This window comes from Bos indicus, chromosome 19 (genome assembly GCF_029378745.1).
Source record: "Bos indicus isolate NIAB-ARS_2022 breed Sahiwal x Tharparkar chromosome 19, NIAB-ARS_B.indTharparkar_mat_pri_1.0, whole genome shotgun sequence".
Lineage (NCBI taxonomy): Eukaryota > Metazoa > Chordata > Mammalia > Artiodactyla > Bovidae > Bos > Bos indicus.
Genome location: NC_091778.1, coordinates 10,677,963 through 10,705,703, shown reverse-complemented (window position 1 = coordinate 10,705,703; position 27,741 = coordinate 10,677,963). Strand labels below are relative to the sequence as shown.

At 38.5% G+C, this 27,741-nt stretch overlaps 1 protein-coding gene across 1 annotated transcript in view; it reads left to right on the top strand.

Annotated features, from left to right (window-relative positions):
- Window positions 1–27,741, top strand: part of HSF5 (heat shock transcription factor 5) — a 52,707-nt gene that overhangs the window by 15,187 nt on the left and 9,779 nt on the right. The window contains exons 3-5 of the mRNA XM_019982554.2: window positions 1,508–1,605; window positions 6,107–6,628; window positions 8,459–8,636. Coding sequence (XP_019838113.2) covers window positions 1,508–1,605; window positions 6,107–6,628; window positions 8,459–8,636 — 798 coding nt within the window. The remainder of the gene's footprint in view (window positions 1–1,507; window positions 1,606–6,106; window positions 6,629–8,458; window positions 8,637–27,741) is intronic.

Sequence of the window (27,741 nt, the reverse complement as noted above, 5' to 3'; positions counted from 1 at the left end):
TTAATATCTCATTCAGTTGTTTGGATTAAATGAGGCAATACATGTTAAAGGACCTTGGACTGTGCCTGGAATATGTTAGGTGCTCAGTAAATCTCATACTCTCTTTAATCCAAAGGTGTGATGTTATAACTGATTCTCATTCGTTCTGGAGATTCTCTCTCTGGAAAAGAGGAGACTCAACCAATTATTAAGGCTGCATCTGTAAGTATGGGGACTTCCCTGGTAGCTCAGCTGGTAAAGAATTTGCCTGCAATGCAGGAGACCCCAGTTTGATTCCTGAGTTGGGAAGATCTGCTGGAGAAGGGATATGCTACCCACTCCAGTATTCTTGGGCTTCCCTGGTGGCTCAGCTGGTAAAGAATCCTTCTGGAGTGTGGGAGACTTGGGTTTGATCTGTGAGTTGGGAAGATCCCTGAAGATCTCCTGGAGAAGGGAATGGCTACCCACTCCAGTATTCTGGCCTGGAGAATTTTGTGGACTATTCCATGGGGTCACAAAGATTGGGACACGACTGAGTGACTTTAACTTCACTGTAAGTATGACTATACCAGTACAAAGAATTCAATCTTTTCAAGGTATCCTAACTATAAAGAGGAAGTTTGGAAAATGTATTTCCTTAGCTTAAATCATTAGCTATTTGTATACTGATTGCTTACTGTACGCCAGTGTTGTTTTTAGTAGGTACTGTTATTATTCCTATTCTATTAATAATAGGATACAGAAATGGAAGCCCAAAGGGATTAACCTTACTCCAGTTTATGTTCTTGTTGTTTAGTCACTGAGTTGTGTCTGACTCTTTTTCAACCCCGTGGACTGTAGCCCGCCAGGCTCCGCTGTCCTTGGGATTTCCCAGGCAAGAATACTGGAGTGGGTTGCCGTTTTTTTCTCCAGGGTGTCTTCTTGACCCAGGGATTGAATCTGCATCTCCTGCGTTGGTAGGCAGGTTCTTTACCACTGAGTCACCGGGGAAGCCTCAGGTTTATGTAGCTAGGCTCCAAAGGCAGACAGTCTAGCTCTAGGTCTGAATTCCTAACCACTTGGCTAAATGAATAAAACACTTTTTTCCATAGATTTAACTGGATGCATTGTATATACAGTAGGAGTGTTTGGAGAGTTTTTATACTTATTTTATACTTAAAAGCACACCTTCCTCCAAATGTTTGTTACTATTAAAATGATTGAAATAATTATTTTAGAATTTTGAATATGTTCTGATATTTTCAATAAAAGGAAATTACTACTTTCAGTAAGAATAGACTTTTGATTAGAAATGTAGCAAAATATTTAGGTGCTGAAGGATTCATTTATAAAAGTAGAAATGACCCTTTCAACTGACTTTTAGTATTGCTTTATTACTGTTTGTTTTCAACAAATAATGGCACCTCGTTGGACTAAATATATTGCACCCACAAAGGGAAAGTTTTTGCTCCAGGTTGAAAGAGAGGTGCGCCTTGAAGGCCGTGGGGCCGCACGTGGGTTGATAGCTCTCTGTGTCTGTCTGTTGCAGCTGTGCTGCAGTGCTGCTCGCCTCCCACCCGCATGGACGCGCTCAGTAGCTGTGTCACGCCGCCTGCCGCCTCCTACGCACACTGCAGCTACTTTCAGGTAAGAGGCTGGGAGCCATGGACAGTCTCTGCATCAGGAACAGTACGGTTGACCAGTTGACCATGCAGAGTTTCAGCGTGTAGTTTTATCTTAATGAGTAGCCAGAGGTAAGCTGTGGATTATGGCCTCAGTTTTTCTCAATTCTAAAAAAAAAAAAGAGTTGATGTAACTGTTAGGCACACTAGCCACATGTAGGCTATTTAAATAGAAATTAATTAAAATTAAATAAAATTTAAAAATCGTTCCTCAAGTCACTAGCCACATTTCAGATGCTTAATAGTTTTGTATGGCTAGGGGCTACCGAATTTTATAGCGCACAGAACGTTTTCATTATTGCTGACAGTTAGTTGAAACAGTGTTGTTCAACTGTCAGCAGTGGTAAAACTGACTACCGTGGTAAAATAATTCATTTTTCCAGGTAAGCGCTAAAAGTATATAAATCACCAAATGACAGATCCTTCCAAGATAGCACAGATAATTACTTTTTTTTTTTTAAGGAGAAAGGGAAAATGATGTAAAAAATGAGAAACCCCTGTGTTGTAAACACCACACTTCAATCATTTTCTCATTATTTATTAGGAAGCAATTTATTTGATTGAAATGTTGTAGACTACCAGTTTTAGGATAAAATTAAATCCTGTTTGTATTTTTATGTTGCAGTTGCTTAAAGATGGAATTGTTTTCCTTTGATATCATGTAATCATGATAGTTTCCATTCTTAAGAAAATAACTTATTAGTGGCATTCCAGTACTCAAAAGAACATTCCTTTTTTCCTTTTTTTAATTTAGAAAATATACATTGGAAGTCAAATTATAATCAGATTGTTGTTTGGAGAGCACAGAATCCAATGAAGGGGTCTTAGATGGACATATTTAATGGCAGATATCATCAAGCATGTTAGTCTCGCTGTTTCATTTTCACTGGAAGGACATGTCTGTCTCACAAATTAGATGATCTTATCTGTAGATTCAGGGATTCTCTCCCCTGGGTTATACTAGAGATACTCTGTTGGTGTTTTTTGATTATATTTATGTTTTAAATTTGTTAAAAGATAAGACAGCCTTCTTCAGCGATCAATGCAAAGAAATAGAGGAAAACACAGAATGGGAAAGACTAGAGATCTCTTCAAGAAAATCAGAGATACCAAAGGAACATTTCATGCAAAGATGAGCTCGATAAAGGACAGAAATGGTATGGACCTAACAGAAGCAGAAGATATTAAGAAGAGATGGCAAGAATACACAGAAGAACTGTACAAAAAAGATCTTCACGACCCAGATAATCACGATGGTGTGATTACTCACCTAGAGCCAGACATCCTGGAATGTGAAGTCAAGTGGGCTTTAGAAAGCATCACTACGAACAAAGCTAGTGGAGGTGATGGAATTCCAGTTGAGCTATTCCAAATCCTGAAAGATGATGCTGTGAAAGTGCTGCACTCAATATGCCAGCTAATTTGGAAAACTCAGCAGTGGCCATAGGACTGGAAAAGGTCAGTTTTCATTCCAATCCCAGAGAAAGGCAATGCCAAAGAATGCTCAAACTACAGCACAATTGCACTCATCTCACACGCTAGTAAAGTAATGCTCAAAATTCTCCAAGCCAGGCTTCAGCAATATGTGAACCGTGAACTTCCTGATGTTCAAGCTGGTTTTAGAAAAGGCAGAGGAACCAGAGATCAAATTGCCAACATCTGCTGGATCATCAAAAAAGCAAGAGAGGTCCAGAAAAACATCTATTTCTGCTTTATTGACTATGCCAAAGCCTTTGACTGTGTGGATCACAATAAACTGTGGAAAATTCTGAAAGAGATGGGAATACCAGACCACCTGACCTGCCTCTTGAGAAATTTGTATGCAGGTCAGGAAGCAACAGTTAGAACTGGACATGGAACAACACACTGGTTCCAAATAGGAAAAGGAGTTCGTCAAGGCTGTATATTGTCACCCTGTTTATTTAACTTCTATGCAGAGTACATCATGAGAAACGCTGGACTGGAAGAAATGCCAGGAGAAATATCAATAACCTCAGATATGCAGATGACACCACCCTTATGGCAGAAAGTGAAGAGGAACTCAAAAGCCTCTTGAGGAAAGTGAAAGTGGGGAGTGAAAAAGTTGGCTTAAAGCTCAACATTCAGAAAACGAAGATCATGGCATCCGGTCCCACCACTTCATGGGAAATAGATGGGGAAACAGTGGAAACAGTGTCAGACTTTATTTTTCTGGGCTCCAAAATCACTGCAGATGGTGACTGCAGCCATGAAATTAAAAGACGCTTACTCCTTGGAAGGAAAGTTATGACCAACCTAGATAGCATATTCAAAAGCAGACATTACTTTTCCAACAAAGGTTCGTCTAGTCAAGGCTATGGTTTTTCCTGTGGTCATGTATGGATGTGAGAGTTGGACTGTGAAGAAGGCTGAGCACCGAAGAATTGATGCTTTTGAATTGTGGTGTTGGAGAAGACTCTTGAGAGTCCCTTGGACTGCAAGGAGATCCAGCCAGTCCATTCTGAAGGAGATCAGCCCTGGCATTTCTTTGGAAGGAATGATGCTAAAGCTGAAACTCCAGTACTTTGGCCACCTCACGCGAAGAGTTGATTCATTGGAAAAGACCCTGATGCTGGGAGGGATTGGGGGCAGAAGGAGAAGGGGACGACAGAGGATGAGATGGCTAGATGGCATCACTGACTCGATGGACATGAGTCTGGGTGAACTCCGGGAGTTGGTGATGGACAGGGAGGCCTGGCGTGCTGCGATTCACGGGGTCGCAAAGAATTGGACACGACTGATCGACTGATCTGATCTGATCTGATGTTTTAAATAAGTCATTTAAAACATCTTTAAAGACTTTTTCTTACTGCAAAGGCAATACATGTTGATTGTAGGAAAACAGAGATAAGTAGACATAAAAGGTTTATTTAAAAAACATTTTTAAATTATGTATTTATTTATTTTTGGGTATGGTGGATCCTCACTGCTTGCTTTGCTCTGACTTTCTCTACTGTGACAAGTGGGGGCTACTCTTCCTTATGGTTCAAGGGCTTCCCATTGCTGTACTCTCTCCTGTTGCGGAGGACAGGCTCTGTGCTCCTGGGCTTCAGGAGTTGCAGCACTCGGGCTCAGTACTCATGCCATGTGGGCTTTAGTTGCCCTGCAACATGTCGAATCTTCCTGGACCAGGGATAGAACCCGTGTCCCCTGCACTGGCAGGTAGATTCTTATCTACTGCATCACCAGGGAAGTCTGACATAAAATTTTTAAATGGAAAAAAGGGAAGTGTTTCAGATGCTGTTCTGGAAATAATTGAGTTAAGTTTTGTTGGATTGTAGATGTGGTGACTGTGCATGAATGATCCGTATATTGTAATGGTTAACAGCAAGAATTCTGGAGTCAGGCAAACCTAGGTTTGAAAGCTGGCTCTGTTAGTTATTTCATTGTGACTTTGAATAAATTATAAAGTTTCTCTGAACTTCAGTTCCACTATTTGGAAATGGAGATTATCACATTTCATTGACCTCTTATGAGGATTAAATGAAATAATGTACAGAAAGCACTTTGTGTATGCCTGGCACATAGTAAGAACTCAATAAATGGCATACAGCTGTAGTACAGTAGCTAGATGTTTAAGCCATTTAGATTTATGTTATTTTGGCATTAGTGGCCTTCGAATTATTGATACAATCTTTGTAGGGTGTTTGGCGACATTGACTCACTACCTATTTTATTCAATTTTAACTCTTCCGTATCTTGTGTTTATAACCTGATACAGTCAACAAACAATTATTGAATACCTACTCTGCAAAGCTCTGCATTTGGCAACAACTCATTACATGTTTTGTTTAATCATTACTTCAGAATTCTGTGTTCATAGCTTGAGGTTGTTTTTCATCAGATGTAATTGTGCATAATACTGTGTATAAGAGAATACATCTTGAAGATACCAGTCTAAAAGTGACAGCTATTTTAATCAATTGTTTTAGTATTAAAATAATCTCAACAAGGGACATTCGATATTCCATCCATTTTTTCCCCAGATTATTTGGAACGGAATATCGGTATCTCCCCCTGAATCTATTGAAGCATTGGCGGACTTGTGAGCAGCCTGTGTTTATTTCCTTACTACATTCCTAAAACAGTGTATGTTTTTGTCTGTTAACCTTTCCGAAAGACTTTGATACATAGACATTTTATCAGCAAATAGGTATTTGGATACTGTAGCTTTTTTTAGATTTTGTATACTTTAACCCTGAGAAGTTTTGGTCCATTCCAATATTAAAACTTAGCATAGTGGTTGACGTATAGTAGCTCGTGTGCTAATGCTAACAATAGAGTTAAAGGTACCACTGCCAAAAACTTGACTGGCATTCAAGTTTTCTTAGTGAACTTTAAGATTAATTTGTTTATGTTTAGCATTCATCAGTGTAAATGTTTTTGCTTTCCTCCTTAATCTCATATTTGATTTTCTATCCAAAGAATCCTATTTTCTCTTTTCCCAGAATCCTCCAATGCAGTCTTCCTATCCAGTTGAATTTCTGCCTTCTAATTGGCCTTGCAGTGCTACTGATGAAAATAAAAAGACAGAAGTAAACCTAGAGGCTGTTTTTCAGATAGTAGATGAGTTGCATTCCTCCCCTAAATTGGAGATGGTCAAGGTGGAGCCTGTTGAGAATCAGTGCTCAACATCCCAGTCTAATAGAAGCCAACATATCCTAGCTAATTCAAACAACAGCAATCCATCTTCCACAAGTCAGGCTAGCCAGCTGGAGCCACTTACTCCTGTAGGCTCAGATATTACATCTTTTGTGGTCGGAACAGAACAGGCAATTACCAGCTCTCTACCACAGTCACCTGAGTACATCTATACCATCCACCCAGCTCAGCCTGTTGAAAATACTACAATGCAAGAGTCTGCAATCAACCAGCAAGCTCACATCAAACTGAAGGAGCAGCTAAGTCATAATCCAGCTGCATCTTCAGTAGTATTTGTTCAGGAAGGGCTACCATTCAGCACACACCAGGTAAGAGGCAAAGAAAAATTCCTAGTAATGTTCAGAGGTACCTGGTGCTTCTTGCTAAGGACTGTTGTAGTGGGGACCCTGTCCCAGTTTTATCTGGGTTTAATACGAGTTTATTATGCTTTCCAGAAGGATCATGTCCCAGTGATTCTGCACAAAGCATTTCAGAAAGAAGTAACCTTAACTGTCAGGCTTGCTCTCACTATGTTATGGTTTGAATGAGCGTGTGGTATAAGACTTATCAATATTTTCATGTTAAAAACATCCTTTGAGTTTCGCTTCCAAATTTAATTTGAATGGACTAGGTGTGCCTGCCTGATTAAATTCCACTTCTCAGATGGATGGTTTATCTCATAGATAACATCAGGACTTTCCTGGCCATTTGTAGCATGGAGGTAAGGAGATGGTTGGAAGTATTTTCATACTTTGTTACAACATTACTGAATTCTAATTTGATTTGAGAGCATACTGTGTGTGAATTTCCTTGCTAATATTCTCATTCCTAAAGCGGAATTCTGACTCTGGTTTGAGAGATATATTCTGAAGGTAGAGACTAGTCCTTGATCACTGCTAGCTTATGACCAGAAAATGAATAAACTCGCATTCTAAAAAATAAAAGTATATCCAAATTAAAATCACTTTTGTGATTTTTTTTTCTCAGTCCTAGTCTGATATATATATGTTTTTCATTTTGGATTTTTTTCTTTAATGGAGTTGAAAATGTCTTCATTTTTAGAGGTTCACAAGATAATTTTTTGGCAGTTGTGTGTGTATCTTGGTCACACCATGTGGCTCATGGGGTTTTAGTTCCCTAACCAGGGATTGAACCTGGGCCCTCAGGAGTGTGAGCATGGAGTCCTAACCTCTGGACAGTGAGTGAAGTCACCTGGGCAGTTTTTTTTTAATGCATTCTTTTCTGGCTAACTTAAGGGTCAAATGTCTTAAGGTTTCTATCAACTCATTGTCCTTTTTGAGCCCAAACATTGAGACCCAGAGTACTATGTATTAAAATAATATTATACATTCAGTATACCAAAGATAGGCCCTTTGTGTTTCAAATATGCCTGTGAAAAGACCGTGAAATGTGTCTTTATTCCTTCATGGTCACATCCAAAATAGATTTCATATTTTAAAATTGCATTCACACAGTTTCTTTAAAAAAAATTTGGATATCACAGCTTTTGAAAGCTGTATTTTGAACTTCTAGCCCTACTTCATTATATAGTTTTAGTTTAAAATAAATTCATTAATAAATAGAATATTTCAGAAATTGGTCAACTTGACAAAGGGATTAGGTATTCTGAAGAAAACATAGGAACTCCAAGAAAGAAATCTATGTATCATAAGCAAGACAGATCTAGATTTTGAATTTTGAAAGCTTTATTAAGACAAAACAAAATTAGTAGAATAAAGTATTCACAGCCCCTCTGACATCATCCAACAGGATCATACCTAGGGCCATTCCAGTATCACCAAGAGAGGAAATCTGATGGAAGAGATGTTAGAATGGGAAAAGATAGTGATATTAACTAGTTATAAATTGTGTGTGTGAATTTTATTAAAAAAATGAAACTTCATGGTGAATCTTCCTCTGGTCATAAGTAAATATTTTAGCTCCATAGGCATTTCAGTGGTTTCTGTATGGGGAAATATATGTCTTACTACCAAAGATTCAGATTAGCTTAGCAAAATTGGATAGTATCATTCATAAATATTAAAAAGATCATGTTTGTTGGATCATTATTCTATAATACAACTCCTCTGATAAAGTGTCTTAACTTTTAGTAGCTGTTTGGGGAAAATTTGGAATAATGAGTGGTTTTAATATTTTAGATGGATGCCAGTATAAAATGCCAGACCAGTCCACCTGAGAATATCTTGCCTTCAGAACAAATGGGATTCCTTATTTCAGAAATGGGGCCTGCTAGCAAGCCTAGTAAAGACATGAGTTTATCCACTCCAGCGAGATACAGAGAGCGAAGAAGCAACTCACAGCAAGGAAAGTCCCCTGGTAAGGATTGTTGTGCTCTGGAATGCTCACAGTAGAATCATAGTGTGGAATTAATTTCTGAATGCTCTTCATTTATTATTCATAATTATACTTATCACATTGCTGTTTAATATAACTGTAATTTTAACTGTTTTTTCTTAATCATCCCTGTAAAGTACAAATTATATTTCAGTATTGCATGTAAAAATATGAGCTTTTGAAAAGAGAACATAGTAAGTAAAAGCAAAAGAATTTGGATTACTTAACTAGGAGAATGCAAGGATGAAAGACAATTTAATAACTGCTTCAGATGCCAAAGACTGTAATTACAGAAGTACTTGTTCTTTTATTAGCAAAGTATAGTACAAAAGGGCATGTTCTTAAATTGTGGCAAGAAAAAATTAGATGGACATTAAAGATATTACCCTGAGCATATTATAAAGTATGACTCTCTATCAGTGGGATTTTTCTTGTGGTTTGTAGGAGCCCAGAGTTGGTGATTGTTTTAGTACAGTTGGTGTTACTCTTTCTAGAGGTATAGACAGAATCTTTTTTTTTTTAATATAAATTTATTTATTGTAATTGGAGGTCAGAATCTTTTTTAAGAAAATAGTGACATCTAACAAAACATGTTTCTTACATGATCCAAAACCAAGTCATCAAATTCTTCAGTAGACAATGTGAATATTATTAAATTATATGCACGTCAGAGGTGTGCAATTCAGTGAATTAAGCAATCCGGTCAAACAGTCATTTTAACCTATAAAAATCGGAAGAATCTTGGGAACTTCTGGAGAATTTTCCCCAAAAGTAAGCTAATAGTAATATGATCGAGGTATTGTTTAGACTCACAGGGTTCTTTCTGCAAAGTGCCATTTAGACCATGTCTCCCTGTTCATACTCTATGCTGAATGCAGGGTAGGCAAGGTGTGAGCTAAGAGGTTGGAAGAAAACTGAAGGAGCTGTAGGAACTGCAGCTATTTCTTCTCTCCTGGCTGGTACAGCAGCCATAGCAGCAGACATAACATAACCTCCCTCAAGGGCTTTCCAGGTGGAACTTACATATGCTTACAGAACAAAAGTAGTCCATGGCCAAGCAAGTACCTCATGATACACATGCTCGGTGCTATCCAACTCTTTGCGACCCCATGGACTGTACAGTCCACGGAATTCTCCAGGCCAGAATACTGGAGTGGATAGCCTTTCCCTTCTCCAGGGGATTTTCTCAACCCAGGGACTGAACCCAGGTCTCCCGCATTGCAGGCTGAGCCACAAGAGAAGCCCCATAAATGATCTCAGTTGTTACATAATCATTATTCATGAAACGTGGGGTGAGAGAGAGCGTGAGGAGAGAGAGCATGACCACCACCATCTTGGCTTATTTGCTCTTTCCCTACTGACCAAAAACTATCTGGACCACTTGTCTTATTTGGTAAACTTAACTTGTACAGTTGCTTTTAGTTGGGTATATGATCCAATCTGTAATCAGAGTTTAAGATTTCTTACCACTGAAGATGTTCAAAACAATGGCATGGACTTTAAAGGCAATTTCGAAAAGGACAGTAGTGAATATTCACTGCATGCTCATTTTTATGTCATACTACAAACTTGATGAAAGTGGTATTGTCATCTACTTAAAGATCAGGACACTTAAGCTTGAAGAGGATAGGGAACTTGTTCAAGATCACATTAATTTAGCTAATATTCTGCTCACAGTCCTTCTGTTGACTGTGTCCTTTGATGCACAGAAGTTTGTAAGTTTGACATTCTCCCGTGTGTCTAATTTTGCTTTTGTTGCCTGTGTTTTTGGTATCGTATCCAAGAAACCATTGCCAAGCCCAGTATGATACAGTTTTTCCACTGTGTTTTCCTTCAGATGTTTTATAGTTTTAGGTCTCATATTTAGGTCTTTAATCCATTTTGAGTTAATATTTGTAGATGATGTAAGATAAGGTTCCACCTTGGTTCTCTTGCATATGGACATCCAGTTTTCCCAGCACATTTGTTGCAGAGACCTTTCCCCATTGAGTGTTTTTGGCATCCTTGTTCAAGGTGATTGACCATATGTATGAGGATTTATCTCAGGCCTCTATTCCAGTCCATTGGTCTGTTTTTCTGTGTTTATGCCAGTACCATATGATCTCTGTTTAACTATTCAGTTCTGCTGTTGTAGCACTAAAGCAGTCATAAATAATACATAAGTGAATGGTTGTGGCTATATTTCAGTAAAACTTTGTTTACAAAAAACAGATGCTGGGCCCAGTTTGACCTAGAGGTTGTAATTTGCCAAGCCCTGAGTTAGACTAACAGCTTATTTCTGAACAACAGCAATGGAAGCCAGAAGGAGTAGAGTCATATTTTAAATATACTAAAAGAAATCTGGAGTCCTGGAAATCTCTACCCAGCAAAAAGATTCTTCAATGATGAAGGCAAAAATGAAGACATTTTCAGATAAACACAAAATCAAGAGCATGCACCACAGCAGATAAACATTAAAGAAAGTTCTGCAGGGTGTTCTTCAGTAAGAAGAAAACAAGGAGACATATTGTAGTTTCCAGGATAATCACCAACATAATAGAAACAATCCAAAAAAAAAAAAAAAAAGGCAGGAAAGGAGGAAGAAAGAAATGAAAAATAAGGAAAAGAGAAAACAAGTAATAAAGTGGTTGACCCAAATTCAACCAGTACAACTATTATATACATAAATGGTCTTTGATGTCAAAGGCAGAGATTGCTAGAGTAGATTAAAGGGGAAACTTCTACTGTAGGCTGACTACAGGAGACATGTATTGAAAGTAAGTGGATAGAAAAAGAACATGCAAACAGAAAGTATGAGGTGGCTGGTATGATTATTCTTAAATATCAGATAAAACAGACCTTAAGACCTAGAGTGTTCAAAAGAGGGCCACTTCATAATGATGAACAGTTTATCAGGGAGGTAGGACAAAGAATGTTTGAACTATCACATACTTGTGCTCATTTCACATGCGAGCAAGGTAATGCTCCAAATCCTTCAAGCCAAGGGCCACTTCATAATGATGAACAGTTTATCAGGGAGGTAGGACAAAGAATGTTCAAACTACCACATACTTGCGTTCATTTCACATGCTACCAAGGTAATGCTCCAAATCCTTCAAGCCAAGGCTTCAACAGTACATGAACCAAGAACTTCCAGATGTTCAAGCTGGATTTAGAAAAGGCAGAGGAACCAGAGATCAAATTGCCAACATCGGCTGGATCGTAGAAAAAGTAAGGGAATTCCAGAAAAACATCTGCTTCATTGACTATGCTAAAGCCTTCAACTGTGTGGATCACAACCAACTGTGGAAAATACTTAAAGAGATGGGAATATCAGACCACCTTACCTGCCTCCTGAGAAACCTGTATGCAGGTCAAGAAGCAGTAGTTAGAACTGGACTTGGAACAATGGATTGGTTCCAAATTGGAAACGGAGTAAATCAAGGCTGTATATTGTCACCCTGCGTTTTTAACTTACATGCAGAGTGCATCATGTGAAATGCCACCGTGGATGCATCCCAAGCTATAATTACGATTGCTGGGAGAAATATCAGTAACCTTAGATATGCAGATGATTCCTAATAGCAGAAAGTGAAGAGGAAATAAAGAGCCTCTTGATGAAGGTGAAAGAGGAGAGTGAAAAAGCTGGCTTAAATCTCAACATTCAAAAAACTAAGATCATGGCATCTGGTCCCATCACTTCATGTCAAATAGATGGGGAAAAATGGAAACAGTGACAGACTTTTCTTGGGCTCCAAAATCACTATGGACAGTGACTGCAGCCATGAAATTAAAAGACGCTTGCTCCTTGGAAGAAAAGCTGTGACAAACTAGATAGTATATTAAAAAGCAGAAGCATCACTTTGCCGGCAAATGTCCATATTGTCAGAACTATAGTTTTTCCAGTAGTCATATACAGATGTGAGCGTTGGACTATAAAGAAGGCTGATTGTCGAAGAATTGATATTTTTGAACTGTGGTGCCGGAGAAGACTCTTGAGAGTCCCTTGGACTGCAAGGAGATCAAACCAGTTGATCCTAAAGGAAATGAACCCTGAATATTCCCTGGAAGGACTGATGCTCCTTACTCCTACACTTTGATGCAAAGAGCCAACTCAGTGGAAAAGACCCTGCTGCTGGGAAAGATTGAAGGCATGAGGACAAGGGGATGACAGAGGATGAGATGGTTGGATGGCATCATCGACTCAATGGACATGGGTTTGAACAGACTCTGGGAGATAGTGAAGGACAGAGAAGCCTGGTGTGCTGCAGTCCATGGGGTCACAAAGAGTCGGATTTGACTAAGTGACTGAAAAACAGCAACACACCAATTATAAATGTGTTTTGTGTAATAATGGAGCTTCAAAATACATGAAACAAAATAACAAAATTTAAAGAGAGAAACAGACAATTCCTCAATGTACTAGGATATTTTAATACTTTTATATGAGCAGTTGATAGAATAACCAGACAAAATATCAGTTAAAGACAAAGAGGATATGAACAAGGTAACCACCTTGATCTAATTGGCATGTTTGGACACTGAGCGTCCAGTGCTTGCAGAGTATATACATTGTTCTCAAGTGCATACGGTACATTTACCAGATAGGTCATTCACTGGGCCATAAGACAAGTCTCAATACATTGAAAAGAATTGAAGTCATACAAAGTGTATTTTCTGAATATAACAGATTAAATTAGAAATTAATAACAAATTAGGAAAAGATCAAATATCTGGAAATAAAGTAGCATACTTCTAAATAATTTGTGAGTCAAAGACAAAATCACAAGAAAAATTAGAAAATATTTTTAATTGAGTGACAATCAAAATACAATATCCGAGTTTGTGGGATGCAGCTAAAGCAGTGTTAGAATGAAACATACAGCTTTAAAGGCTAATAGAAAATAAGTAAGACCTAAAATCAATGACCTGAGGTTTTACCATATGAAACTAGAAAAAGAAGAGGAAAATAAACCCAAAGTAAATGTTAAAAATAAAAGCAGAGGGAATTCCCTGGTGGTCCAGTGGTTAGTACTCAGAACTTTGGACTTTCCAAAGGACACTCCAAGGGTGTGGGTTCTATCCCTAGTCCAGGATCCCTAGAACTAAGATCCCACAAGCCACACAACACAGCCAAAAATAAATAAATTAAAAGTAGAAGTCAGTGATATAGAAGACAGACAATTGAGAAGACTAACAAATGTAAAACTAGCTCTTTGAAAAGATCGAAAATTTTGACAAACTCTTAGCTAGACTGATCCCCTGAGATTACAAACAGAACACAAATCATAACTATTAAGAATGAAAAAGAGACTAATACCTCAGAATCTATGAATGGTAAAATGATAATAAGAGAATACCACGGACAGCCTTATGTCAATGAACACAGCTACATAAATGGAATAGACACGTTTCTTAAAAAATACAACTTGACAGAATTCACACAAGAAGACCCGATGAATAGCCCTACATCTTTCTTTTAAAGAAGTTGGTTATCAAATATTTTCCTCACAAGAAGAAAGGAAATTACAGACTAATAATCTGCATGAATATATGTGCAAAAATAATTAACAAAATATTATTAGTAAATTGACTCCAACAATGTGTAAAAATAATGATGGACAAACCAAATAGAATTTGTCTCAAGAATGCAAGACTTGATTGTATTTCAAATGTTAAATGATGTTATTCATCATATTAACAGAATAAAGGAGAAAAACTATGACAGTTTCAGTAGATGCAAGGAACACACTTGACAGACTTCAGCACACTTTAGTAATAAAAATCTCTCAACAACATAGGGATAGTGGAAACTTTTTCAAACCGATAGAGAAACATCTATAAAATCTGTATAGAAAGGATCATGATCAATAGTGAAAGACTAAGCTGTTTACCCCTGAGATTGGGGACAAGGCAAGGATGCCCACTTTTATGACTTGTATTCAATATTGTACCCATGGACCTAGCCATTGCAATAGGCAATAAAAAGAAGTAAAAGATGTATAGATGGGAAAGGGAGAAGTGAAACCGTATTTGCAGATGATATGGTTACTTATGTTAAAAATCTGAGGAATGTAGCAAAACTACTAGAACAAATAAATGAATTAGCAAGGTTATGTCTTACTTAGCAGGCCATATAGTTAATATGCAGACACAATTCCTTCTTTATAAATTAGCACACAACTGGAAAATGAAATTTTAAAAAATCAAACAGTTACAATAGGACCAAAATCAAAAGATACCTAGGTATATACTGAACAAAAGATGTCTAAGACCTCGACACTGAAAGCTACAAATTTTGCTGAAAGGAATTAATAAAAATTAATTAAAGAAATACAAAGATGTGCCATGTTCATGAATTTAAGAACAGCCAGTGTTGTTAAAGTGACAGTTCTCCCCAAATTGATCTGTAAACTCAATGCAATCCTAATCAGAATTCTAGTAGACACTTTTTCTTTAATGACAAGCTGATTCTAAAATTTAAAAGAAAATTCTAAGGACACAGATTAACCAAAGCAAGTTTTAAAAATAAAAAGTTGGAGGAGGCTTTACCAGACTTACCATCCTGAATCATTAGGATGATCAAAAAAGCAAGAGAGTTCCAGAAAAACATCTACTTCTGCTTTATTGACTACGCCAAAGCCTTTGACTGTGTGGATCGCATCAAACTGTGGAAAATTCTTAAAAGAGATGGGAATATCAGCCCACCTTACCTGCCTCATGAGAAATCTGTATGCAGGTCAAGAAGCAACAGTTAGAACCGGACACAGAACAACAGACAGGTTCCAGATAGTACATCTAGGCTGTATATTGTCACCCTGATTATTTAACTTATATGCAGAATACATCATGCGAGATGCCTGGCTGGATGAAAGCACAAGCTGGAATCAAGATTGCCGGAAGAAATAACAATAACCTCAGATACGCAAATGACAGCACATTTATGGCAGAAAGAGAAGAAGAACTAAAGAGCCTCTTGATGAAAGTGAAAGAGGAGAGTGAAAACATGGACTTAAAACTTAACGTTCAGAAAACTAAGATCATGGCATCTGGTCCCATCATTTCATGGCAAGTAGATGGGGAAACAGCGAGAGACTTTATTCTTTTGGGCTTCAAAATCACTGCAGGTTTTGACTGCAGCCATGAAATTAAAAGACGCTTACTCCTTGGAAGAAAAGCTATGGCCAACCTAGACAGCATGTTAAAAAGCAGAGACATTACTTTGCCGACAAAGGTCCATCTAGTCAAAGCTATGGTTTTTCCAGTAGTCATGTATGGATGTGAGAGTTGGACTATAAAGCTGAGTGCCAAAGAATTGATGCTTTTGAACTGTGGAGTTGGAGAAGACTCTTGAGAGACCCTTGGACTGCAAGGAGGTCCAACCAGTCAATCCTAAAGGAGATCGGTCCTGGGTATTCATTGGAAGGACTGATGTTGAAGCTGAAACTCCAATACTTTGGCCACCTGATGTGAAGAACTGACTCATTAGAAAAGACCCTGATGCTGGGAAGGATTGAAGGCAGGAGGACAAGGGGACAATAGAGGATGAGACGGTTGGATGACATCTCTGACTCAATAGACATGAGTTTGAGCAAGCTCTGGGAGTTGGGGATGGACGGGGAAACCTGGTGTGTTGCAGTCCATGGGGTTGCAAAGAGTCAGACACAACTGAGTGATTGAACTGAACTGAACTGAAGACTTGCCATAAAGCAATAATAATCAAAATAGTTTGGTATTGGTGAAAAGGGAGGCAATCAGATGAATGAAACAAAATAGGAAGTCCAGAAATAGATCCACACCTATGTGGTCAATTGAGTTTCAACAAAGGTGCTAAGGCAGTGCAATGGGGAAAGGAAAGTGTTTCCAACAAAATTAACGTTGACGCATACCTCACACCTCACACAAAAATTAACTAACTTAAAAAAAAAAGAATAAAGAAACATGCTTTACAGACCTAAATTTAAAACCTACAGCTATAAAACATCTTGGGAAAAAAGAAAGACAAACTTTGCTTTGGGCAAAAATTTCTTAGGACACAAAATATATGGTCAATAAAGAAAAAATTGGTAAATTGGATTTCATCAAAATTTAAAACTTTTGCTCTTTGAAAGATATCTTTCAGAAAATGAAAAGGCAGGCCAAAAACTAGCAGAAAATATTGACAACACATATATCAAAACAAAGATAGTATCTCGAATGTGAAAAGAACTCTTAAGGTGAGGCGACAACAGGAGGAGACATTCTTCAAAAGAAGATATACAGATGACCAGTAAGCACATGAATAGATGTTTAATCATCAGGGAAGTCAGATTAAAACTCCAATGAGAGAGACTTCCTTGGTGTCTAATGACTAAGACTCCAAGCTCCTACTGCAGGGGGCCCAGGTTTGATCCCTGGTCAAGGAACTAGATCTCATATACCACAACTAAGAGTTTGAATGCCACACCTAAAGATCCAGCATGCCGCAGTGAAAACTGAAGATCCATTTTGCAGCAACTAAGACCAGGTGCAGTCAAATATTACAACCCAGGGATCCCCTGGAGAAGGGAATGGCAACCCACTGCACTATTCTTGCCTGGAGAATTCCATGGACAGAGGAGCCTGGCGGACTCCAGTCCATAGAGTTGCAGAGTCAGACAGGACTGAGCAACTAAGCGCACATACACAGAGAGCCCTAGAAACTACTGCAGATGTCCATTAAAAAGTGAACAGATAGATTATAGTATATCCATGCTATCGAGTACTTTTCAGCAATCAAAAGGAACACATTATTGATACACACAAATCATTATGTTGCAGTGGTGCTGGGGAATATGCATGTTTTTGAAGCAATCCAGTTTTTGTTGCCTGCTTCTGCTAGAGTGGACCTAAAGGGTCTGAGGATTACTTCAGAGGCTGAACAATCACACATTTTAACAGGCCAGGCTTTTTATACCTCTGGCATTTTAATTCTTTCGAAAGAACTTGGAAGACTTTTGTTTCTCTTTGGTCGTTCCAAGTGTGTGTTAGACTTCTCATCTAGGTAGTTTTTAAGCCTGAAAAGTCTGGTATTTGATTTACTGTTTGCACTTTGCCCATCCTCTTCCCTCAACCTAATGGCACTTTATATTGAGATATCTGAAAAGATGGGTTTGATTGGAAAGATAACACTTTTTTTTTAAGATAAGACTCTTAATCTGATTTTCGTCATAGTCAGAAGTACTTGAGAAAAGCTTAGAGGTACCTCTTACTACTGTTTCAAGTTGGGATATTACAGCAAACCTCACATTACTGAACGCTAGTCAGTTGGTGACCAACCACAGGCAGAGGAATATTTTCTTGCGTCTCTACTTGCATGCCAGCTACCTCTAGCTAGAGTTTATCTTTTTGGGCTTTGCTGAATGTGTCAGGAAACAGCCAACACATTGTGAATGTTTTCAGCCTTTCCCCTTCTGGTTACATACCCATTGGCATGTGGTCTGCTTTCCAGGGTGTCACAGGCAATGATTTTACCAAGTGTTTTGATGTGGATTACAGAGATCACCAACATTCTAGCCCACTGTGTCTCAACCACCTGCCTTCTGACTGCTGAGCTAGAATCACATATTTTTATTTGAATTACAAGCAGCACCTCACTGTAGATTCCAAATTCCATATTAGTCCACGTATGAATTAGGCTACTGTAAAAAGCAAAATACCAGTGTCTTAAACAATTTAGAAGTTGATTTTCTTGCTCATGTTACAGTCTGAGAGTAAGCTGTCCAGAGGTGCTGTGGCAGCTTCACTTCTCTGCTGGCCCTCAGGTGTTACACGGTTAAAGACGGCTCATCACTTTGCCCTCATCAGCCAGCAGATTGCTATAAACATCCCTTTCTTTTATGAGCATAATCATGGCTACACCACATCAGTTTGACTAGAACTTGGTCACCTGGTTGAACAGGCTGCAGGGGAGCTTGGAAATATGATCTTTAGCTGGGGGTTATTTGCCTTTTTAAAAGAAGAATAAATATTAGGAGACAACCAGAAGTCTCTGTTTTATGGACTTTGAGAAAATATTTACAACACGAAATATAGAACATTGTATTCATAATACATAAAAGCTTCTACAACTAGAAGAATGCAATCCAATAAAAAGAAATAAAGTTATATTAATGTGTAATTCAGTTGAAGAGATACAATTGACCAGTAAGTGTATAGAAGGATGTTGAACCAATTCAGCAAAATCAGTAATGAGAGAAATGCAAGTACTAAATCAACCAAAAACATTTATTTTTCAATCTGATTGACAAAACTTGAACTATTGATAATATCCAGGTTTGACAAAGATGTAGGATACACTGTTTGATAATTGGAATGTAAATTTGTAGAGCCTTTTGGAGGGCAGTTTGGCATGGTCTGTAAATAACTAAAGTCCTCATATGCTTTGACTTAGAAACTCTACTCCTAGGAATCTTTCTTATAAAGTTCAGTATAGTGTGTTATTTATAGTAACAAACATTTGGCAAAAAGCATAAATGCCTGACAATGGAGAACTAGACAAACTGTGGTAAATTCATGTAATGAAATACTATGTAATCATTTAACAAAATAAAGTAGGTTGATATGTTTTTACTTGGAAAGATAGTGTTCACAGTATGTTAAGTGAATGAAGCAAGTTACAGTACAACGTGTCTAGTACAACTTGCTTTCTAGAAAGGGAAAAAGAAAAATACATACTGTAAAATTATATTAAAAAGTCTGAAATGAATAAAACTGATACATGTAACAGTGGTTACCTCTGAGGAAGTAAAATAGGAGGTGTAGAAAGGTTTTTTTTACTTTTTAATTTGTGTATGAGTATACATAATGGTGGGATTATGGGAAAATCAATCTTTTTGTATTTTTCTAGTTTTTTAAAATTGAAAAAAATTTAATATAGTTTAAATACTGTAAAGAGTTTCTTTATACTTTATAGTATGAATTTAAAAAGCTTCAAAATGATAGAAGAGATCAATTTAAAAAGTGTTTTGAAAAAAATTTTTATATGCCAAATATTAATGTGACTTTTGAGATTTAGATATGATTGACTCAAGCTAACCTTATCCCACACCAAAAATTCTTTTTCAGGATTTCTGAGAACTTCCAGGGCTTACAATGGCTTTTAGTTTTGAGTTTCTGCTTTTGTTTAATTCTCAGTTCATCAGTTTCTCACCGCTTGCTCCTTGCCGGACCACGTGTGGAGTCAGCCCCCTAGCTTTGATTGCCCCCTCCACCCGCCACCCCGCCCACCACTGCTCTGCCCGCAACCCCCAGCAGTTACGTAAGGTATTCATATGTGTTGCACACTGTTCTGATTTGATGGAGTAGAAAGGGTTTGCATTTAAAATATTGCAAATAATTTAAAATGGAACGTTAACTATTCTTTTTAAAAGACCTTCAGTTACTTTACCAGTCTTTCATCTTTGCTTGTTACTAGTCGATGTGGACTCCTGCCATATTATCCTCTTTCCTTGTACTGGGACCATAGCTTCTCTTCTCTGATATCCTTTTTTTTTTTTTTTCTGTTCTATCAGTTCAGTTCAGTTCAGTCGCTCAGTTGTGTCCAACTCTTTGCGACCGCATGAATTACAGCATGTCAGGCCTCCCTATCCATCACCAACTCCCAGAGTTCGCTCAAATTCATGTCCATTGAGTCGGTGATGCCATCCAGACATCTCATCCTCTGTCGTCCCTTCTCCTCCTGCTCCCAATCCCTCCCAGCATCAGAGTCTTTTCCAATGAGTCAACTCTTCACATGAGGTGGCCAAAGTATTTGAGTTTCAGCTTCAGCATCAGTCCTTCCAAAGAACACCCAGGACTGATCTCCTTTTGAATGGACTGGCTGGATCTCCTTGCAGTCCAAGGGACTCTCAAGAGTCTTCTCCAACACCACAGTTCAGAAGCATCAATTCTTCGGTGCTCAGCTTTCTTTACAGTCCAACTCTCACATCCGTACATGACCACAGGAAAAACCATAGCCTTGACTAGACGGACCTTTGTTGGCAAAGTAATGTCTCTGCTTTTGAATATGCTATATAGGTTGGTCATAACTTTCCTTCCAAGGAGTAAGCGTCTTTTAATTTCATGGCTGCAGTCACCATCTGCAGTGATTTTGGAGCCCCCAAAAATAAAGTCTGACATTGTTTCCACTGTTTCCCCATCTATTTCCCATGAAGTGATGAGACCAGATGCCATGATCTTAGTTTTCTGAATGTTGAGCTTTAAGCCAACTTTTTCACTCTCCTCTTTAACTTTCATCAAGAGGCTTTTGAGTTCCTCTTCACTTTCTGCCATAAGGGTGGTGTCATCTGCATATCTGAGGTTATTGATATTTCTCCCGGCAATCTTGATTTCAGCTTGTGCTTCTTCCAGCCCAGCGTTTCTCATGATGTACGCTGCATATAAGTTAAATAAGCAGGGTGACAATATACAGCCTTGACATACTCCTTTTCCTATTTGGAACCAGTCTGTTGTTCCATGTCCAGTTCTAACTGTTGCTTCCTGACAGGTGGTCTGGTATTCCCATCTCTTGAAGAATTTTCCGCAGTTTATTGTGATCCACACAGTCAAAGGCTTTGGCATAGTCAATAAAGCAGAAATAGATGTTTTTCTGGACCTCTCTTGCTTTTTCGATGATCCAGCGGATGTTGGCAATTTGATCTCTGGTTCCTCTGCCTTTTCTAAAACCAGCTTGAACATCTGAAAGTTCATGGTTCACGTATTGGTGAAGCCTTGCTTGGATAATTTTGAGCATTACGTTACTAGCGTGTGAGATGAGTAGGCCCTTAATTCTGTGTCATAGGCAGAGAAGGTTAGGTGTCCGTTTCCTAATGAGGCCTCGAGACCTCATCTTGCCCAGCGAAAACAGGATATATTGTCAAGATATATTCTTCAACAGACAGTTACCTCCCCAGGAGGGACTCTGGTACCTGCTGTTAAAATAATAATTTCCTCTCTTTCCCTCCATAATATGGTTGTAACTGATAAGGTAGTTAGCATATTATTTGTTTTAACTCTTATGTCCTCACCCCCTCACCCCACCCCCCACCCCACCCCAACCCTGCCTCCATTCCTCAGTAAAGCCTAATTCTTTGGTCAGTGGTGTTGATAGGTGAGTGTTAATTGACCTTGGCTTCCTGCCGTGAAACAGAGGAGTTGTGAAATGTTGATATTATTATGACATCTAATGACACTTTCATGTTATTAGGGGCAGGGAGCAAATGACATGCTTCAACTAGAACATCCATGATAAAACGTTGGCTTTTAGAAAAAATATTTTTTTTAAAAAATGTATTTATTGGCTGCTGGGTCTTAGTTGCTACCTACAGGACCCTCAGTCTTCATTGTGTCACGTGGGATCTTTAGTTGCAGCACATGGGACCTAGTTCCCTGACCAGGGATAAAACCCAGGCCCCCTGCATTGGTAACATGGAGTCTTAGCCACTGGACCACCAGGGAAGTTCCAGGAATTAGCTTTTGTAATGCAAATATAGGGAGAAATAGTTGCAAATTATTCTTCCTTGATAGAACTTAGTCTAACAAACAGTTGGGCTATAAGAACATTGGTACATATAAGGTCCTATGGCATTAAAAGATTTTAACCACATTCAGTGTAAGATTTACATATTGTTAGAGGCTGTACAATACAGTCAACAGGAAGAAAGCTTCTGATATTAGAAAAAACTAAATTAAAATCCGGACTGTTTACTGAGCCTCAGTTTGATCTGTAAAATGAGGATAATAAGAAGACATATGTTTATATAAAACATATAACTGGCTTAGTATGGTGCCTGATATATAGAAAATACATGGTAGCAATAGAATTTTAGCAAAATTGTTATTTTCATAATAGTTATTACTTTGATGTTTATTACTGTCAAATATTTTTCAAAATGAATGGTCTCATTTTAAATTCATGAGAGCTCTTAGTGTTCTTGGCAGCCCAGTAATATTTCCCTAGTCAGTACACTCCCCATTTTCCAAAGCCACTGTATCATATCATCTCCGCTCCAACTTCCAACACAACTCCTCTCTTTTCATTCTCAGCTTTGAGCTTGTTTCTTGTTTTACTGAGAAAATAGAAGCAGCTAGAAGAGAACTTTCATATCTCTCCACCAACAAATCTGTCAGTCTACCACTGTGTAACTCTACACTTTGCCTTTCTTCCTTTTATAATGGGAAAAGGCCAATCCTTCCATTTGTGTACAAAATCCCCTTCTGTGTCTCACAGACTTAGCCCTGAACAGTTATCCTCCCCTTACTCTTCAATAATCACGTTTTACCTTTTATATTAGATAATTCCCGTTAGCATACACCATGCCATCACACAGGTTCTGTGTTAAAAGTAATTCCTCTCACTTTCCCTTCATTCATATTTTCGTCTAGCTACTACATTTTTTCCTCTACCCCCTAGAGAAAAGCTCCTTGAAAGCATATCCTTATCTCAACCAGATTTTCTAATCGGGTTTTCATTCCTGCTACTCAGCTGAAACTGCTCTTATCAAAGTTTTCTATTACTGCCATGGTGCCAAATCCAGTGGTCTGTTCTCCGTCCCCTGCACCTCGGCAGCATTGAACCGACAACCTCAGCCTTCAGTTGGCTTCTGGAATATCACCCTTTCCTGGATTTTCTTCAGTTTCACTGGCCACTCTGTAGTTTATTTTACTAAATCTTCTTTGTCTGCCCTCACTTCTAAATATTGATGAATCCCAGAGCTCAATTCTTGGACCTCTTTTCTTCTCTCTCTAGTCAGTTCCTAGGTTATATCAACAAGTCTCATTGCTTTTATCGTCTTCATAGTGCTGACTCCTAAATTTATATCTTAAGTCTCAATCTTCTCTGAACTCCAAATGTGCATACCTTTTTTTCCCATGCTACCTCTTCATTTGTATGTCCAGTAGTGTCCCAAATACATTGTAACTCCTTTCCCCAGTTTTACTTATTTCAGGAAATAGTACTTCTAGCTACCTCTAGTCAACCAAAAGTCTTGAAGTCTTCCTTGACTCTCTTTGTTCACATCCCATGCATCAGCAAATTCTATCAGCTCTATCTCAGTGCAGATCCAGAATCTGACCACTTACCACCTTTACATGCTGTCACCATGGTCCAAGCCGCTGCATCTCTTGCCTAATCTTTCTTCTTCCACTGTGTGCTCCTACAGTTTTTGTTTTTGTTTTTTTTTTTCTCCACACAGCAATCAGAGTGATCCTCTTAAAATTATTTCCCTGCTTCAATTTTTCCAGTGGTTTTCTTTCACATTTAGAGGAAAATGTAAAAATTCATACTATGATTTTGGCAACTGCTCTGACTTTATCTCCTACCACCTTCTATCTCCCTCATCTGTTCCAGCCACAGCAGCCTCTTCACTATTCTCTGAACACACCAAGCATGGTCCTGCCTTCCTATTTGGTCTTATCCCTCCCCGAAATTTTTCTTTACCCAGGTAGTCACATGGCTTTCTCATTACATTCAGTTCTCTACTCAAATGCCAGGTCATCGTGGGAACCTTCTTGATTATCCTGTCTGTAATAGGTACCCTATTCCCCGTGGCCTGCCCTCCCTCAGTCCCTATTCTTTATTGATCTTCGTTTGTCTTCTATAGTGCTCATCACTACGTGACATTTTATATTATTTTTCTCTCCCTCTGAAGGTAAGCTCCATGAGGACAAGAATTCTGTTGTGTTCATCTCCAGCCCCTGCAGGATTGCCTGTGGCACTCAGCGTTTATGCACCATTTGATCTTACTCATATGCTTAAAAGATCCTGGGAAAAAATGATCTTTAAAAAAATCGTGGTAAAATACACAAAACAAAGTTCAGTATCTTAACTATTTTTTAAGTGTGTAGTTCAGTGGCCTGCAGTCCATTCATACTGTTCTGTATCATCTCCACCATCTATCTCCAGAACTCTTTTCATTTTGTAAAACCGAAACTCTGATTATTAAACAATTCTTGTTTTTCTTCTCACCTGCCAGCACCTGGAAAACCTATCTTACCTTCTGTCTCTATGAACAGTCTTTAATTAGCCACCAAAAGATAAGTTTTGAACATCTGAGGAGTCAGTCACCCCATAGGTTGCTTTTAATGAGTGCTTTTTAATAACTTCCTAGGGTCAGTCCAGTGCTAGGGACTCTAGGGATACGGAAGTAGTGTCCTCTGCAGTTCTATTCTGCTGGAACTAAGAACTGCACGTGTCTTACTAAAGGTAAACGTTCTGCATCTCGTTATTGTGCTCTGACAGTGAAAACTGAGATATGTGTGGTTATAAGTTAGTTTTTATAGCCATTTCCTGCTTTCCTCTCCTTTCTGTCCCATCATTTCAAACTGATAGGAAAGTATACATTTTTAGGGGAAATTCACATAACATAAAGTAACCACTTTAAAGTGAAAGGTTCTGTCATTTAGGACGTTCACAGTGTCGGTGCACTGTCTGTCTGGATCCAAGACTTGGCATCACTCCAAAAGAAAACCCCGTTCCTTAAGCAGCTGCCCTCCGTTCCCTCCTCTCCGAAGCCCTTGGCAACCACCAGTCTGTGTTCTGTCTCTATGGATTTACCTATTCTGGATAGTTTGTATAAACGAAATCATAGGATATATGACCTTTTGTGTCTGTTAGGTTGGGACAAAAGTTATTGCGGTTTTGGACTATGAATTTTAAATCATTATAACTAGGCTCAGACACATCTTTGTTAATCAAAACAGGAGCCATTATAATCAACACATTTTGGCCAATGAAGAATAAAACTGTTTATTCCTGGAGTGTAAAAATCCATGCTTCAGGATTTGACGAACTCTTGGAAAATATTTTCTACCTCCTGCTGATTGTGGAAGCGTTATACCTGCAAATGTGGTTGAGATGGTTGAAGTGGTAGTTGGCTGGCAAGAGGTCAGGTGAATATGGTGGTTGAGGCAAAACTTTGTAGCCCCATTAATTTAACTGGGGAAGTGTTGGTTGTGCAACATGTGGTTGGGCATTGTTGTGGAGAAGAATTGGGCCCTTTCTGTTGACCAGTGCCAGCTGCAGGTGTTGCAATTTTCAGTGCGTCTCATCGATTTGCTGAGCATACTTCTCAGATGTAATGATTTCACTGGGATTCAGGAAGCTGTATGGAGCAGACCAGCAGCAGACCACCAAACAGTGACTCTGACCCTTTTTTTTGGTGCAAGCTTGGCTTTGGGAAGTGCTTTGGAGCTTCTTGGTCCAGACATTGACCTGATCATTGCTGGTTGTTGTATAAAATCCACTTTGCATCACACGTCATAATTCAATTGAAAAATGGTTCACTGTTGTTGGGTAGAATAAGAGAAGACGGCACTTCAAAATGACAGTATTTTTTATTTTTGGTTAGCTTATGAGGCACCTACTTAGTGAACTTTTTCAACTTTCCAATTTGCTTCAAATGCCAGATGACTGTAGAATGGTTGACATCCATTTCTTTGGCAACTTCTCATATAGTTGTAAGAGCATCCGCTTTGATGAAGGCTCTCAGTTGGTCGTTGTCAACTTCCGATGGCCTGTCCACTGTGCTCCTCAGCTTCGAGGCACTCATCTCCTCTGCAGAACTTCTTGAACCACCACTGCACTGTATGTGTGTGAGCAGTTTCTGAGCCAAATGCACTGTTGAGATTGCAAGTTGTCTCTGCTGCTTTACTACCCATTTTGGATTCAAACAAAAAATGCTCAAATTTGCTTTTTGTCTAACATCATTTCTCTAATCTGAAATGAGTATAAAATAAACAGCAAGTAATGTCATAAGCAAAAAAACATAAAGTGAGAAATGTGCATTTAAATGATGTGTAATATAACCACATTTATTTAGGAATGTATCCCAATATCAAAAGGCACAGTTCAGCAGTGCAAAACGACAATTATTTTTTCACCAACCTAATAGTTTATTTTACTTAGCATGATGTTTTCAAGGTTCATCCACAAGGTAATGTGTATCAGATCTTCATTCCTTCTTATGGCTAAACAATATTATTAATACATTATATGTATATATATGACAGTTTTTTATCCATTCATCTCCCGATGGGCATTTGGGCTTTTTCTACTTTTTGCTTATTGTGAATAGTGCTGCTATAAACATTGTGCATATATTTAAATATCTTCTTTCAATCCTTTTGGGAGTATACCTAGGAGTGAAATTGCTGGGTCATATGGTATTTCTGTGATCATATGGAATCAAGATTGCCGGGAGAAATATCAGTAACCTAACCCTTATGGCAGAAAGCGAAGAAGAATCAAAGAGCCTCTTGATGAAGTGAAAGAAGAGAATAAAAAAGCTGGCTTAAAACTCAACATTCAAAAAATGAAGATCATGGCATCTGGTCCTGTCACTTCTTGGCAAATAGATGGGGAAACAATGGAAGCAGTGACAGACTTTATTTTCTTGGGCTCCAAAATCACTGCAGATGGTGATTGCAGCCATGAAATTAAAAGACGCTTGCTCCTTGGAAGAAAAGCTATGACCAACCTAGACAGCATATTAAAAAGCAGAGACCTTACTTTGCCAACAAAGGTCCATCTAGTCAAAGCTATGGTTTTTCCAGTAGTCGTGTATGGATGTGAGAATTGGACCATAAAGAAAGCTGAGTGCCAAAAAATTGATGCTTTTGAACTGTGGTGTTGGAGAAGACTCTTGAGAGTCCCTTGGACTGCAAGGAGATCAAACCAGTCAATCCTACAGGAAATCAATCCTGAATATACATTGGAAGGACTGATGCTGAAACTGAAACTCTAGTATTTTGGCCACCTGATGCGAAGAACTGGCTCATTGGAAAAGACCCTGATGCTGGGAAAGATTGAAGGCAAGAGGAGAAGGGGACACAGAAGGATGAGATGGTTGGATGACATCTCCAACTCAATGGACATGAGTTTGAGTAAACTCTGGGAGTTGGTGATAGACAGGGAAGCCTGGTTTGTTGCAGTCCATGGGGGCACAAAGAGTCGGACACAGCTGAGCGACTGAACTGAACTAAATTGATGGTATTTCTATGTTTAACTATTGAGGAATTGCCAAACTATTTTTAATAATGGCTGAACCATTTTACATCCCCACCAGCAATGTACCAGAGTCCTCATTTCTCCACATCTTCCCTAACACTTGTT